The sequence below is a fragment of the Idiotropiscis lumnitzeri genome, chromosome 20 (assembly GCF_059441095.1).
Source record: "Idiotropiscis lumnitzeri isolate Australia: NSW breed Sydney's pygmy pipehorse chromosome 20, RoL_Ilum_1.0, whole genome shotgun sequence".
Taxonomy (NCBI): Eukaryota; Metazoa; Chordata; class Actinopteri; order Syngnathiformes; family Syngnathidae; genus Idiotropiscis; species Idiotropiscis lumnitzeri.
This window is the reverse complement of record NC_142410.1, coordinates 9368655-9383200: the sequence shown is the minus strand read 5'-3', so window position 1 is coordinate 9383200 and position 14546 is coordinate 9368655. Positions and strand designations below refer to the sequence as shown.

Below are 14546 nucleotides of genomic sequence, written 5' to 3'. Positions count from 1 at the left end.
TCACATTTCACTTAAATGGTCCAAAATGTGCATTTAGGAACTAATGTATCATGCTATCATCTATTTCCGCCAGGGATGGGCAACTGGAACAAAATTAGAATCAAAATGTGATTTGGACTGAACACAACGTCACTAAAGGCTCAAGGCTCAGATAACAACCAATCATGGCTCAGCTTCAGGAACTAGGTGAACCGTGATTGGTCGTCACCTGAGCCCTGAGTAACTGCGATATCATTTTCAGGGGACAGAAAGTGACAAAATGGCCGACCCCCGAGGGTGGCTGAAAATGGATTTTGCCGCTTAAGTCATATTCCACAATCGCAATATTAATCAGAAGACTAGCGAAGGCGTTTCGAACATAATATTGGTAAGATTTTTTTTCACTTCCCCTTTAAATAAATAAATAATGTCCAATATATGCATAACATGATTGCGACCTTAACATAGAATGTTGAATAATTATTCAAGAAAGAAGTCAAACAAGAAAGAAGGGTAAAGACTTTATTCCATTGAACCGGTAAAAATGACATCACTGTGCCGGATGGAATCGATTCAACGAAAAGTGGTACAACCTGTGTAAAAACAGTGCGGGAATATTCACCTGAGAAAAGGTGTGCATCGGCGTAAAGGTCAAGGGAATGGAGGCAAATCTTACGGTTGCGGCAACCTAGACGAGGAGCTTTTCCCACGCTCACGTTCAAGCGAGACGCTTGACTTTAGCGGAGAGGTGACTAAGAGAGCCGAGCGACTGGCGTCGCGAGTGTGAGAGGGTGTTGAATGTGGTGATTTGCTTTAATAAGCGTGATTAGCCACAAACAGGGACTCTCCGCCGGCAGCGCTGGATCCAGAGGAAGCGTATTTTCCCTGGCATGCCTGACTGTTGGCCTGCAAGAGGAAAAAAAAGAAATCTGTAAAAATCGATAAAAAAGAAAAATTTGTACTTAAGCACATCTCAGACGAAACCTTTTCATTTAAAGGGAGTTGAATCTTCTACTGTTCGTTTACCTGAATACATTTTTTTTTTTTTTTTTTACACAAGTATTTTGTACTTTTCGCATACACAGTGCGAGGATTTCGGCCAACACGCACCAGAGCTCTCTTGATGAACTCCTCCTGGCATGCCTTTCCGTTCTCCTTTTTGCCGCCCCAGGCCTTGAGGGCCGACGCCTGCAGGGCACGTCCGTACGAGAAGGTCAGGGCCCAGGGTCTGTGCAGAGGGCACTGGTTCATGGCGTTCAGGTTGACCGAGGCCTCCTCCTCACTCTGGCCACCGGACAAGAAGGTGATGCCTACGCAGGAAGAGTAAAAGAACCGTTTTTGAGCCCAACGCTAATTAAACATGGCATGACATGCCTGGGAAAAAAAGTTTGGTTGCAAGAACAAAAATCGTGTATGAGTATCAATAATCATCAGAGCTCATAATTGGCCCGAAAGCAAGTGCGGGGAGGAGTTTGTAAACCCAAAGTCTGAGAACCCCCTGGCGGTTTGTCGCACCGGGGACTGCGGGGGGCACGGTGCGGCGGAGGGCGGTAACGGTTGCCATGGCAATCTCCTGGTTGCTGTACTTCATGGAGCAGGAGTGGCCGGCGGTAACCATGTTGGGCTTGAGCAGAGTGCCCTCCAGGTAGACGTGGTGGTCGGACAGAGCCTTGTAAACGGCAGCCAGGACCTTCTCGGTGACGTACTGGCAGCGCTTCAGGTCATGGTCGCCATCGGGGAGGATCTCGGGCTCCACGATGGGCACGATGCCGTGCTGAGGAGATTATGGAGCGTTATGTAAGGTCATTAAAGATGGAAGCGCACTCTCGGCGTACCATCTGGCAGATGCTGGCATAGCGGGCCAGGACGTTGGCGTTCTCGATGATGGCCAGTCTTGAGGGAGTGGTGGGCGTGATCTTCAGCACGCAACGCCATTTGGCGAAGTCGGCACCGTCCTTCTTGTACTGGGCGCAGCGCTCATACAGTCCATCGAGACCTGGTGCAAAAAAAAAAAAGATCTCGCCATTTCAAAATTCACAAACTGGCACTAAGTTAGCGCACGCTTGCCGTGTGAAAGCACCCCGGGTGTCGTCTGAGCTCACCCTGAGTCGTGGTCTCGCCGTTGGTTCCGGCCAGAGGGACGACGCCTTTGTCGACCTTGATGCCCACCACCATGCCTCTCTCTTTGAGGTGCTGGGGGAAGAGCACGCCGCTGTCGCTCTTCTGGTACATGGTCTCGTGGAAGAGGATGACGCCGCCGATGCAGGGGGTGGCGCGCTCGTCTGCGGTGAAGAGGAGCTGGCGGTACAGCCTCCTGTTCTCCTCGGTGTTCTCAGCGTTGATGCTCTGGAAGCGCTTGGCAACGCTTCCTGGAGGGGGCAACCGGGGGGAATTAGAGAGCACCCGAGCCAGACAACGAAATCTATTCTCTTCACTCTCTTGGATACTTCATCACTATTCGGACTATTTAAAAAAAATGTTTTTTTTTTTAAGACAATAAGCTTAGTGTCTGATTTGAAAGAATAAACGTGTACGGGGAAGAGTAGCGCAAGGGTCATCTTTACCGGTAGACTCATCGGCGGCGAGGATTCCCTTGCCGGGGGCGACGATCTTGTGAGCGATATCGCTGAGCTCCTTCTTCTGCTCAGGAGTGAGGAAGGGGTATGCGTGAGGCATCTTGACTCTGTTCACGGAGAGAAGAAAGAAAGAGGAACATTGAGCAAAACGAGGTTAAATCGAAGAGTATCTGCTGAATTTGTGATTCAAAGAAAAAAAAAAACCTCATCAATGTGCACGTTTGCGGCACATCCTGCCGGATGGCTGACAAGTGGTGGTCTGGTTGGTCACTCTTTTAATAACCCCCCCCGCCCCCCACCACCAACTTACATTTGGGCGACGCCCACAAGCATGTGTCTGACCTATTCCATTTTCTTCCCTCTTATCCGTGACCTTTCCGGGTCTTCCATTGCATGCCTCGCCTCACCGCCCCCCCCCCGACCGACAACACGAGACTGAACTAAATTTACACAACGAAGCAATGCATGCACTCTAACTTAGCACAAACAAGGAAAAGTCACGCCTGCAAACAATCATAGCATAAGATTTCTGAATTAATTATGAATTATTTGAACATCTTATTTCAATCACGGTTTAACTGCTAAATATTTATGGTAGTAGGTGACACGGCATGCTCGGACATTTAACAACTATGTCGTAACATGCCGCAACAGATTAACTCTTATATACATTTATTTTAACGTCATTACTTTAAAGAAGGCGGATATTGGTACTTTTAAGGTAGTGAGAGATGAATAAGGCGTAAATGTCAATTATTGCATCAGAGTGGAACGGAAAAGTGCATGCGCATGTTTTGAATACACGCGAAATACAGAAAAGTGACTAAAATCACACTTGTCCTTTTTACCTTTGAGATCAGAAAGAGAGCTGGGAGAATAAAGAGGGAGGTAGAGAAGTGGCCTTCGTCTGCGACACCCTCTGGGCTGGCTGGCCCGCGTATTTATCCTCCCATTGTGACCCTTCACATTTCAGCTGCTCGGCTATAAAAAGAACAGGACGCAACCAGAGATGGCTCGTGACATTCAGCACGTCTCAGGCTGGAGTGGTGCGGTGGCGGGTGACCAGCGAAAGGGCAAACGGTCTAGTGAGACGGCAAAACGGCGCAGAAGGAAAGCAAGAAAATAAAAAAGAAAAAGAAAGAAAAAAAAAAAAACGGTTCTCACTTTTGGAGTCTAAGGACAAAGTGCGTTAGAGGCACTGTTAGCGGTATACGGGCTCCCTCTAGTGGTGTGAGAAAGAATCATTGTCCAAGCTCAGTTCAGTTGTATTTAACTTTAAAGCTCAATACATTTGCATTTAATCTCTCCAGACGGTTTGTGTTTACTGACATTTATTTAGGTACAATTTTCAATGATATTAACGTGTAATACAGCTTTAATGGAATCATTATTAAAGCACTTTAAAAAAAAAATACTTGACTGTATGTGCTTATAATAATAAATTGGAGAGCAGAAACTTTTTTCAAGTTTGTACTTGGTGTGAAAATTTTGAGATTCACTGCCAAAGAAAGTTCAAAATTGCCTACTTTTAAAGGAAAAAAAACAATTTTGATCACACAACTTTATTGAAGTGATATTACACAATTTATTTTGGGGGGGGGGGGACGAAACACTATATAAAATACACCTTTCATTCTTGAAAAAAAAAAGACTGTTCCTGTGTTGTAATACAACCATTTTCTTTAAAAAAAAAAAAGACGATCTTTGCAGCGATGTGAAATAAAGTGCAATTTGAAAAAAGTGGCGGGGAGTTGATGTCACAATCAGATCAGAGCTTTCAATTGGCCAAAAAATTGACATTATATTGAGGATCCCCAAGCTACGACTGGCGGACCTCACTTTGGTCCTCGGACCCTATTCTGAGAACCACTGCACTTTAGCGCAAACACACGACGAGCTTGCAAATGCATCAACTGCGAGACACTAAATGTCTTTTTAGTAATCCAACCTGCTTGCAGTAAGGCAGCGCGAGCTGATCCTTGACCTTTCCATGACCTTTCCCTGTCATCCTTTCTCGGTGGGAGGAAGTCAGGGTCAGTTGGCACGCACCGTAAAGGTCACACATGCACAAGCTTTGATCGGCCAGTCGTCGTGCAGAAAGTTGCACGTGGGCGTCAAGATTTGTAACACTGACACGGCCATTTTTTTTTTTATCATTTTTTTTTTTTACTTCCGACTGACTTAACCTGTTCATGTATACGCCCTTATACACACAAGCGGTAGAAAAAGTAGTAATAGTTTTATTTTTTAATATCGTTATTTTGACCGATTCTAAGGGTGGGGGGAAAAAAAGTGATGTGCAAGTCACGTTAGCAGAAAAGACAAAAAAAATTCAACTTCCCAAAATGTAGCTTGTGGTCATGACAAATCAACGTGCACAGTTTTGATCGTTTCGAGCCAAGTTCCGCCCCGACACCGAATATAATTTCACATGACATTTTCCATGATGTGACCTCCTACTGCACATCTGTTTAGGCCACCACAGTTTGACTGAACTTTCACAACCAAACAGATCAGAGATGGAACGTCATAACGAGTCATTTTTGTCCCATCGTTCTGTGACTTTCAAATAGGATTAAAAAAAAAAAATAATTAAAAAAATAAAAAATATATATATATACTAATGGCTGTGAATGCTCGCTTCGTGTCACTGCACATAATATTCAATCATCAATATGCCGACACGCAAGCAATTTAAGTGTGTGACTAAGTAAATGAGAAGGTGAAAAAGGGGGATATTGCACAAATGTCTGAATTTTGCACAGCTGCCGCAATGTGTAACTTCCTGCTCCAACAATGGCATGAGACGCCGCAGAGGAAGTAAAAGCAAAAGGAGTTATTTTGGTTTCTTTGGTGATGAATGAAACAACAAGTCAGTTTCATTCCTTATTTGTGGCAATGATCTGTCAGCAAGACTGTGAAAAAACATCAATGAAAACAAAAGAGCGGCAATGGACATCACTCCAGTTCCAATTGTCAAGTTGTCAAGATTGAAAAAAAAAAAAAAAAAAAAAAGATTATTTGACGCCGTTCGATACTCGCTAAGAGGCAGTGTGGGTGACATGGCCGTCTACATCCGAGTTCCTCTTACCGCCTCTTTTAGCAGTCACGTTATTGATTGTGTCATTTTCGCCTTCAACGCCTTCCTGTGTTATTGCCTTGCAGCGTTTGCAGCATTTCAGTGCAGTCACACAATGGACTGGCTCACTTCAACGACACTTTTCCTGACAGGTAAGATAAAAGGCTCTTGATTTGAACGGGCGGACAATGATCACATAAATGTCCATATTTTTTTCTCATTGGGCACACGTTGGTCTTTAATTATTGGAAATGATGTAGATATAATCAAGCAGAAGTCATTTCCTTTATTTCATGATTTTTAAAACAGCATTACTCGCAATTGGATTAATTCAGTGACTTTAAATCTGTGATTCCATTCATTATTATTATCTTTTAAACACCATCTCTTCCTGGTGATAGTGTTCACTACACCATATATGGTCTTACTGTAGGTCAACGTAGGATATCAGCATCAGCACGACTTCACAAGTGGTTTTAGTTAGTTTTTTTTTTTTTTGTGCTTCTTCTCAGTATTTAAAACGACAGTCGCTTTCAATATTGACCCTGTGGCTTGGAAGACCTTGAGGAACCCCGCAAAAAGTTTTGGATACCAGATAGTGCAAAGACAAGCCGAGTGAGTCAAAGAATTGAATTAAAATTGTCGTCTTGTTGGGATTTATTACAATATCGCTCGTCTGGTTGTATTTGAACAGCTTGCTGATCAGCGCACCGCTTGATCAGTATTCCGAAGACAGAAGAGGGCAAATCTTTAAATGCTCCACAGAGTCCTGCAATGTGTTGCCAATTTCAGGTGAGCGACAGGCTTTGTATAATCCTTCACGCTTCACGGATCAGTCATAAGGCCACGATATTATTGTTGCTTTTCAATGACGGTAGCCATTATAAACTTGGTTGACTCAGCTCAACTCGACTATTCCGAGAGCACTTTGACAACATGCATGACGTCACTCGCGTTGGCTGCAGCAGCTGAAGGTTGCACGTGAAATAATGTGCTTTGATAGGCGGACCGTTTTTTTTGGGTTGCGAACTACCTCAAGTGGGTTTTATTTATTATTTTTATAATATTTTTATTTTTTGTAAATTAATTTTTAATCAATTTTATTCATATATATTATATATATATATATATAAATTATATAAATATATTACATTTTTAATAAATTACATTTTAATTTATTAATAATTAATTTAATTTTTAATATTCATTTTACTTTATATTTATTTTCTATTTAATCTTTTAATTAATCTATTTGATATATTTAATTAAATTATTGTTGTATTGCACTGGAGAGGGGAGCTTGATTGTCTGCCTGTGAACAAAACCATAAACTAGTAATTAACAGTCACTACCTGCTTTTTCTTTTTTTTTTTCCCTCAGGCATCTATTATTATACGTCTCGGGTGAGTGAGGCATAGGCGGAGCTATGACTCCATTGGGCCCAAGGCAAAATTAGACCATAGTAGATATGAATCATTCATATTATACTACTACTACTGTAAACTTCTTGCAACAGTAATATTCTGAAAAAGTGGAGCGTTTACTTTTCACTAATTCCCTAACATTATAAGCTCTTCAGATATGTCTCATCAGATATGTGCACCGACTCTCTCCCTCACAGTGCCCTCGTTTGCCATCAACATGTCTCTTGGTTTGGCCATGACAATTGATCCATCCACGCGAGCCACCATCGTGAGTCACAAGTGGTTTTGCACGTCAGTGCCGTGTGCATCGTTTCTCATCACGCCACTGAACGGGCCCCTTGCAGGCATGTGGTCCAACCATCCCAAATGACTGTGGAAGCATCACCATGTACAACGGCATGTGCTTGCAGATAGACCGTTATGACCACATCGGACCTCCTGTGCCTTCTTCTATTGACGGTGCTGCACTTTTTATTTTAGCATGTCTAACAATACACTTAAACAATTGTAGTGCGAGCAAAACTAAAATAGCATTAGCAATGCGAACAAGCCAACATTAGCCATGGTTGCTACATTGGTAGCATAACTTATTCGTAATGGAGTAAGCATTAACGCCAAATATAATCCGTTTTATTTAAAAAGCAAAAAAAGGTGATAAACGTACCCGTTGAGATAAGTCCACGTTGCTTCTGAATCAACTCCCTTTTGTGTTCCGATTTGCTAGAGGTGTGAATTTGATCTTCTTCCTGAAAAAGATGACAGCGGGATGTTGAGAATGGCGATCTGTTAACACTGGTTAGAAAATTATCGTATCTTTATTAAGCCAAGTATTAAAAAAAATGCTTTGGCATGCCAGCTAATTTGGTAACTAACTTGTCGTGCACCAACGATCGACTTATAAAGTCCTTTGTCTAAAGTCCTTTCAAGTCCTTCGTCCGCCAGAAATGTTTATGACATCAACATCAAGGTGCGTACAAATTTGGTTTCCACAAATCCGCAGAGGCTATAGAATAGTGAAATACACATTTAACAAACAAAATACTTTTAAATAGATGTCAAGGACTTACCTGACTAGTCTTGTTGGAAACTGAGGGAGACTTGTTTTGTGGAAGATATTCCACAGTAGTTTCAGCAAAGCTCCTGCATCCCAAACGGGTCAGTCTGCTATGAGTGACACCTCGTCCCACACACCTGCTCTCTCATGATTGGTCGTTTTTCCTTTGGTGAGGTGGTTTCTTGCAAATCCAATTAAAGCCACTAGATGGTGCCAGAGAGCTATTATCACTCCCAAACGGCCACCAGATCGTTTTAGCGCAGACTCCAATGGTATCGTTTCAGTGTGATGAAAAGAAAAAAAAAAAAAAAAAAACCTCTTCTTCTTTTTCTTGACAAGAGTGCCCAAGTCAAGCAGACATCGCATTTCTGCTGGATGGCTCGGGGAGCGTGGCCGCGGCAGACTTTGTAAAAATGAAGACGTTTGTCATTAATCTCATCGGGTCCTTTTTGGGCAAAGATTCCAAGGTGAAAAATTGTAAGACTATTTTGTATTTTTGCATATATTCTATTACACATCTTTTTTTTCTGTATCCCCAAGTTTTCCGTAATCCAATTCTCCAACAATGCCGCCATCCATAATTATTTTTTTAACTTCAACACTAACACCTGGAGAAATGACATTGCTGGAATAAGACAGCAAAGTGGAGGGACAAAAACAGCCAGAGCCATCAGAAGTGTTGTGTAAGTTGTTGTTTTTTTTTCCGCTACCCTCTTATGCAATCGGAATACAAAGCAAATATGACAAACTCTTTCTCAAAAAGTGCTATTTGTGTTGGTTTAGGGATAATGTATTTGTGGAAAGCAGAGGTTCCAGGCCCAAAGTGAAGAAGATTCTAATAGTCATCACAGACGGAGAATCTAGTGACAAGAAAAACTTGCCATCAGCAGTAGCTGCAGCTGAAGCCAAAAAAATTGTTCGATTTGCTATTGGGGTGAGTTGGACTTCACACTGGAAGTTGGAAGTTCACATTCTTAAATGTTGCCATGTTTATTTGATTTTTGTTGGGGGTCAGGTGGGCCGTGCATTTAACAAGGCGGCGGCGAAGCAGGAGCTGGACAACATTGCGTCTTCTCCCTCAACAAAGCACGTGTTTCGGGTGGAGAACTTCATCGCGCTCGATGCAATACGGCAGACTTTGCAGGACAGCATCTTTGCTATCGAAGGTACTGACAGAAATTCCGCATAACGTTCCGCGTTGTGTTGTTTTTCTTCCGCAAAGAAATCCATGAACGGCCTTTTACAATGCCATGTTAAGAAAAATAGTCAATCAATTTATTGGATTCTTTATAGGATTAAGTAAAAAAATTACCATATTTTTTTTTTAATATATTTCAGGAGATTGCATTCTCATAACAGTGTAACTTCTTTGTAGTAGAAAGAATTGACATTGTTAAAATGTAATGCATGTTTCCATCATGATGGCAGGCTCTCAATCGAGCGGCGAGACCCTCAAATTGGAGATGGCTCAGCGGGGCTTCAGTGCCGCCTACGTGCCTGGGGTACTAAAACACAGCACACAGGCAAAGCACAATCGTTGTGTTTCCTTCTATTTCTGTGGTCATTCCAGGGAATGCAGATGGCATCTGTCGGGGCAAACGAATGGAGGGGAGGCTTCCAAACATACACAGGCCAGGGCGCAAGTTCCTATTTGCCGATGAACATTGAACCTGATAGCTATCTGGGTACGAATGTGAGGATATTTTGGGAAATGGATTGATTGCGTTGTTTCGCTTTATTGTGCTCAATCACAACTGAATTAAAAAAAAAAAAAATGGCAAGCTTGTGTAATAAGGATTTGAGCGCTGTTTAATTATCTTCACCAAGTCACCAGTCAAACAGCACCATCTGCTGGATCTGTAGCCACATTGCACATCATTTCTCGTTCTATTCCAGGTTATTCCATGACAGTCGCCGAAACGCGCTATGCAAGGTTGACGGTACTTGGTGCTCCGAGATATCGACATAGAGGAGTTGTGATGGTGATTTCCCAAAATAGGCTGGAACAAACAATAGATCCCTTCAAGTGGCGGGTACGCTCTCTCACTGTTACACGTTACGTATTCATTCCTGATATCAAGTGTCTGACGGACATAAGATGACAAGGCTACGGGACGCCTGACAGCAACAATGGTCCAATAGAGATGTTCTGTATGACAACAGTTTTTTGTTGATGCAGTATCAGATCGGCCAATATTTCGGGGCGGAGGTCTGCGCCATGGATGTGAATCGGGACGCCAGCACGGATATCATCCTCATATCTTCCCCCATGTTTGTGGAGGTGGATCGAGAGGGGAGGGTTTACGCTTGCACCATGATTGGCATGGTGAGCCACCTCGAGAATTGATTTGATTTTTTTACTTCCCCCTGACAAATCAATCCAATCAACACTGGCGCATCTTCACGTATCGACCAGAAAGTGGAGTGTCGGTTCGACTCTCCGGTAGTCCTCAGAGGAGTCCAATCCCCCAGAGGGCGTTTTGGCTCTTCCCTTGCCATACTGCCTGACCTCAACGCGGACGGACTCAATGACTTGGCGGTCGGTGCGCCGATGGAGGACGACGGACAAGGCGGCGTCTACATATTTCATGGCGAGCGAACAGGGATCTCTACTACATTCTCGCAGGTGAATTACAAAACGGACACATAGCAGTGGCAAAAGTACACACAGTCTGTACATCGTCTTTTGACTGATTAAAAAATAAATGAATGAATGATTCCTTTCCACTGATTCGTTCCAATAGAGGATTGCAGGCTCAGAATTGAAGTCAGGACTCAGGTTCTTCGGCACGTCCATAAGCCAGTCCTCTGGGGACCTGAGTGGGGACAACCTGCCTGACTTTGCGGTGGGTTCAAAAGGAACAGTCGTCTTACTCAGGTAAAGGGATTCTCAATTGTTGCGTCATTGCTTTACGGCAGCCAATTCAGATGTTAAGACTTGCTCGCTTTACTCGACCAATTGTAGCCTTTAATTAATATGCGGGAAGTCTGAGCTGAGAATCAACCCCAGAACATTGTCACTGCACGGCCAATTTTGCGTATTCCTGCAAACTAAATCGAAACGAGACCTCTCAGCCTTGCGCTTTGATACTTGGCGATCCCCGTTGTTTTAGCCGGGCAAAGCATCATTTGTATCACCCTCTGTGCGTTTCCAGATCCAAACCCGTCGTGCGGGTAGAAAGCATGCTGTCCTACACACCAAAGCAAGTCTCAACGAAAAACGCCGACTGCAACAACGCAAAGAATTTTGTGGCCGATATCTGCTTTGTGATGAACAGACACTCAAGCGTCCAAAGAGGTGCCCGATTCTCAAATTCTTCATTCAACCACTCGCGTCTGCATCATGTTAACGCCGACACTTGAACATGTCACAGCGTCAGCGAGAGTTAATTACACTTTAACGCTGGACGCAACCCGCAAGGTGCCCAACAACCGAGCGTACATCAGCGGCAAAAACCGAGAAAAGAGTGGGAGCATGATTCTCGATTTAGCCGTGACACAATGCTTCAGTGTCAACTTCTTGATCGAAGTGAGTTGTGGGAGGGCGCCGACGGCCCGTTTAAGGCTCCCGTGCTTCTCAAGTGTCTCTTGCATCACCATGTCGATGTTCACAGCCCTGCCCAGAAGACGCTGCGAATCCGATTTACAATGAGCTCAGATTCACATTTGACGGTTTGCCCGCCGCCAATAACCTGAGCCCGAGTCTGGACAGACAGGCCCAGATGGCCACGATTCATCCGGTGAGGCAGCTTTCTGTGCCTTTGTAACCGTCAAAGATCTCATGCGGCGCTTCCAACTGTTCACCCGTCATCTGCTCTCCACAGTTGGCCTTTGAGATTGACTGTGGCCTTGACAAAAAATGCGTAGATAACCTCAAGCTGCATTTCAATTTTAGCAGGTAAAACATTTTTTTTAGTTCCGCTTCGGCAATGTTTGACCTCTCTCATCATGGAGCAGATCGTTGGAGGTCAAAGTGGGCATCGATGAACTCTTGGATGTCACCGTATCCGTGGAGAACCTGGGGGAAAACTCGTACAACACCCTTGTTGTTCTCACGTACCCAGCCGAGTTCTCCTACAGGAGGTTTAGTATACTGCAGGTAAGAACATGAACAAAACTTCTTCCGCTCTTGCTACCACCATTTGGGTTAAATGGTGGCTAGTGGACTCTTTTTGTTTGTGGAAAATGTTTGAACTTTAATCCAAAAGGCGTCTTCGGTTCTAAATTTTAAGTGTGGACGAGACCTCTGCCCGGTTAAGGCAAACCTCATCCTCTGTTAAGTGGTCTTGCCGAATATCCGTAATTTGGATGTTATTGTCTTCAAAGGAATGCCTCTTCATTAGACTCTTAAACTCTAGAACTGAAGAAGTCTTTTGGATCAAGGGTAAAATCAAATCATCAACAAACAAGAAGAGTCCAGTTGACTCTCTTCAACCTTTGAGAAATGATTCTGGATATTTTTTTTTCCCCCATAAAGGGACGAATTGAGTGCAACTCCTTGGACAGTGAAGGTGGCCTCTCTCGGGGGAAGACGGACTGTACCATTGACAAGCCTATTTTCAGGAGTAACTCAACGGTTTGTTTTGTTGCTATGTAAAAACCACCGAGTACTTAGTACTTTTGCCACCTCTGAGAGAGATTTGTATTCTAATGCTCCGGAGACCCAAAACAAATGCTGACATTTCAGGTTGTCTTTGTGGTTTCCTACGGCATCGAAAGCAACAGCCGACTGGACAGCAGCATTTTTGTCACAGCAAATGCAACAAGGTCGAATTCTTCAAACCAACGTGAACGCCGCTATTATTAGTTGGCACAATTCAACTGTTGTCTCATTTTTAGTGGGAACGAGCAACACTCGGATTTAAGCCAACTTTACCAAGTGAAAGACATTGGTGTGAAGTACAGCATTTTTGTTACGATGGCAAGGTATGTCTTTGGACAGTCAACGACAATGTGAGCGTAACTTTCATCAGACATTTCTTTTCAGTTCCCTCAGCCACGTCAATTTCACCTTTGGAAATAATGACGAGCAGAAATCAGTCCAGCAGTCCGTTCTGGTAAAGTCATTATTAGGAGGAGAGCCTCGGGTTGATTGATTATTTTGTTGAAACGCAACTGTTGACTTTGATTTAGGTTTCCAACAACATTCGAGCATTTAACGTCACAGTGGTGATCAGGGTGCCCGTGAAACTTGGCGAAAAGGACATCTGGGCGAACCTGAGCTCTTTGCAGGTTGCGCATCGTATTGCCACTCTTACGATCGCTGTTTGAACACGTTCATGGAGAGCATCGCTGCTGAAGTGACGTGAACTGTCTCCATTTCAGATTCCAGACTGTCAATACAGCAATGATGAAACGGCAAATGTCTCTGATTTGGTCGGTCAGATGCAAAAATACAAGCGAGTGGTAAGACAACCGTTTGTTTTCGGGCACATCATTCGACTCGACTGCATAAAATGTGCTCGGACGTCCCACAGGACTGCTCGGTGGCCACATGCCGGGTATTCAAGTGCCATCGGTTTATGGGAAGGCTAGAGGGCAAACAGTACAAAATATCAGCCAATATGAGCTCCACGTGGCTCCAGCAGGTAGTGCCTCAAGCGTGTGTGTAAACGGATTCGAAGCTCTTCAATTGCACTGACCTCCTTTCTGCTGTTATTCTCAAACAGATTGGACTCGACAAAGCCAAGTTCATCTTGACCACCACGGCCAATCTGGAGTATGACAAGAACAAGTACATCTTCTTTTCGACATCATCTAATAACAATCCTCCCGTGCACAAGGTAATTTTGCATCAAGCTGGAATGGCTCGGATGTGTCGATTCAAATGATATTCGACTTTAATTATCATTTTAGATTGAAACCGAGGTGGAAGTGTATCCTCAACCGGACTTTACCAAAGAGATAGTTGGTGGTTCCTTAGGGGGGCTGGCTATATTGGTTATACTTTCAGCTGTTCTTTATAAGGTGAGAAAATAAGTACACACGAAATAAATGGATATATCACACAAATGCATCTTGATAATATTCCAACATTTTTGTATTCACAGGCTGGATTTTTCAAGAGTAAATACAAGGAGATGATGAACGATGCCGACGGCACAGAAACAGATGGCCCGGTGCATGACGAGGTCACACTCACGCATTCGTAATACGATTGCTTCAGTTAACTTCAGCCTTTTGCTTGAAAGTGCCCAAAACACTGAGGTCATTGTCCGATTGATGAGAACATACAGAATGACATTTTTGCACTATTATTTTGTGTGTATAAGCTTAAACAACGGCTGCATTTGTATGACATCAATAACAATGTCATTAAAATATCTATCATTTTTCATATGTGATTATGCATTTCGTTGTATTGTTTAAATTCTTCACAATGATGATGATAATAATCATAAACAAAATCCACGCCCTTATAAGAAGTAAGTGCA

General features: G+C 43.4%; 2 protein-coding genes across 2 annotated transcripts; one reads left to right on the top strand and one right to left on the bottom strand.

Annotated features, from left to right (window-relative positions):
- Positions 1 to 730: 730 nt before the first annotated feature.
- Positions 731 to 3514, bottom strand: aldoab (aldolase, fructose-bisphosphate A b). Its single transcript, XM_088283889.1, has 7 exons — positions 3404 to 3514; positions 2544 to 2662; positions 2082 to 2348; positions 1815 to 1975; positions 1495 to 1753; positions 1090 to 1289; positions 731 to 885 (listed from the first exon to the last, which is right to left on the bottom strand). The coding sequence occupies exons 2-7, from the start codon at positions 2653 to 2655 to the stop codon at positions 793 to 795; spliced, it is 1092 nt and encodes a 363-aa protein (XP_088140015.1). The 5' UTR covers positions 2656 to 2662; positions 3404 to 3514; the 3' UTR covers positions 731 to 792.
- Positions 3515 to 5677: 2163 nt separating this feature from the next.
- LOC148317566 (integrin alpha-M-like) lies at positions 5678 to 14456 on the top strand. The gene is made up of 30 exons (XM_088283874.1): positions 5678 to 5786; positions 6147 to 6249; positions 6329 to 6426; positions 7256 to 7326; positions 7403 to 7517; positions 8452 to 8579; positions 8653 to 8795; positions 8896 to 9046; positions 9128 to 9278; positions 9541 to 9614; positions 9683 to 9797; positions 10009 to 10145; positions 10292 to 10438; positions 10529 to 10738; positions 10857 to 10990; positions 11268 to 11410; positions 11487 to 11641; positions 11727 to 11852; positions 11937 to 12010; positions 12070 to 12211; positions 12590 to 12688; positions 12800 to 12879; positions 12952 to 13038; positions 13100 to 13169; positions 13246 to 13344; positions 13438 to 13518; positions 13590 to 13700; positions 13782 to 13895; positions 13969 to 14079; positions 14163 to 14456. Exons 1-30 carry the CDS (start codon positions 5750 to 5752, stop codon positions 14262 to 14264), a joined length of 3408 nt encoding a protein of 1135 aa, XP_088140000.1. The 5' UTR covers positions 5678 to 5749; the 3' UTR covers positions 14265 to 14456.
- Positions 14457 to 14546: the final 90 nt, after the last annotated feature.

Coding starts and splice junctions, on each gene's coding strand:
- aldoab (XM_088283889.1), bottom strand. CDS start 2,655: ATGCCTCACGCATACCCCTTCCTCACTCCTGAGCAGAAGAAGGAGCTC. Junction 2,349..2,543: donor CGCCGCCGATGAGTCTACCG/GTAAAGATGACC, acceptor TGCCCCCTCCAG/GAAGCGTTGCCAAGCGCTTC. Junction 1,976..2,081: donor CGGCGAGACCACGACTCAGG/GTGAGCTCAGAC, acceptor TTTTTGCACCAG/GTCTCGATGGACTGTATGAG.
- LOC148317566 (XM_088283874.1), top strand. CDS start 5,750: ATGGACTGGCTCACTTCAACGACACTTTTCCTGACAG. Junction 9,047..9,127: donor TTGTTCGATTTGCTATTGGG/GTGAGTTGGACT, acceptor GTTGGGGGTCAG/GTGGGCCGTGCATTTAACAA. Junction 10,439..10,528: donor CTTGCACCATGATTGGCATG/GTGAGCCACCTC, acceptor CGTATCGACCAG/AAAGTGGAGTGTCGGTTCGA.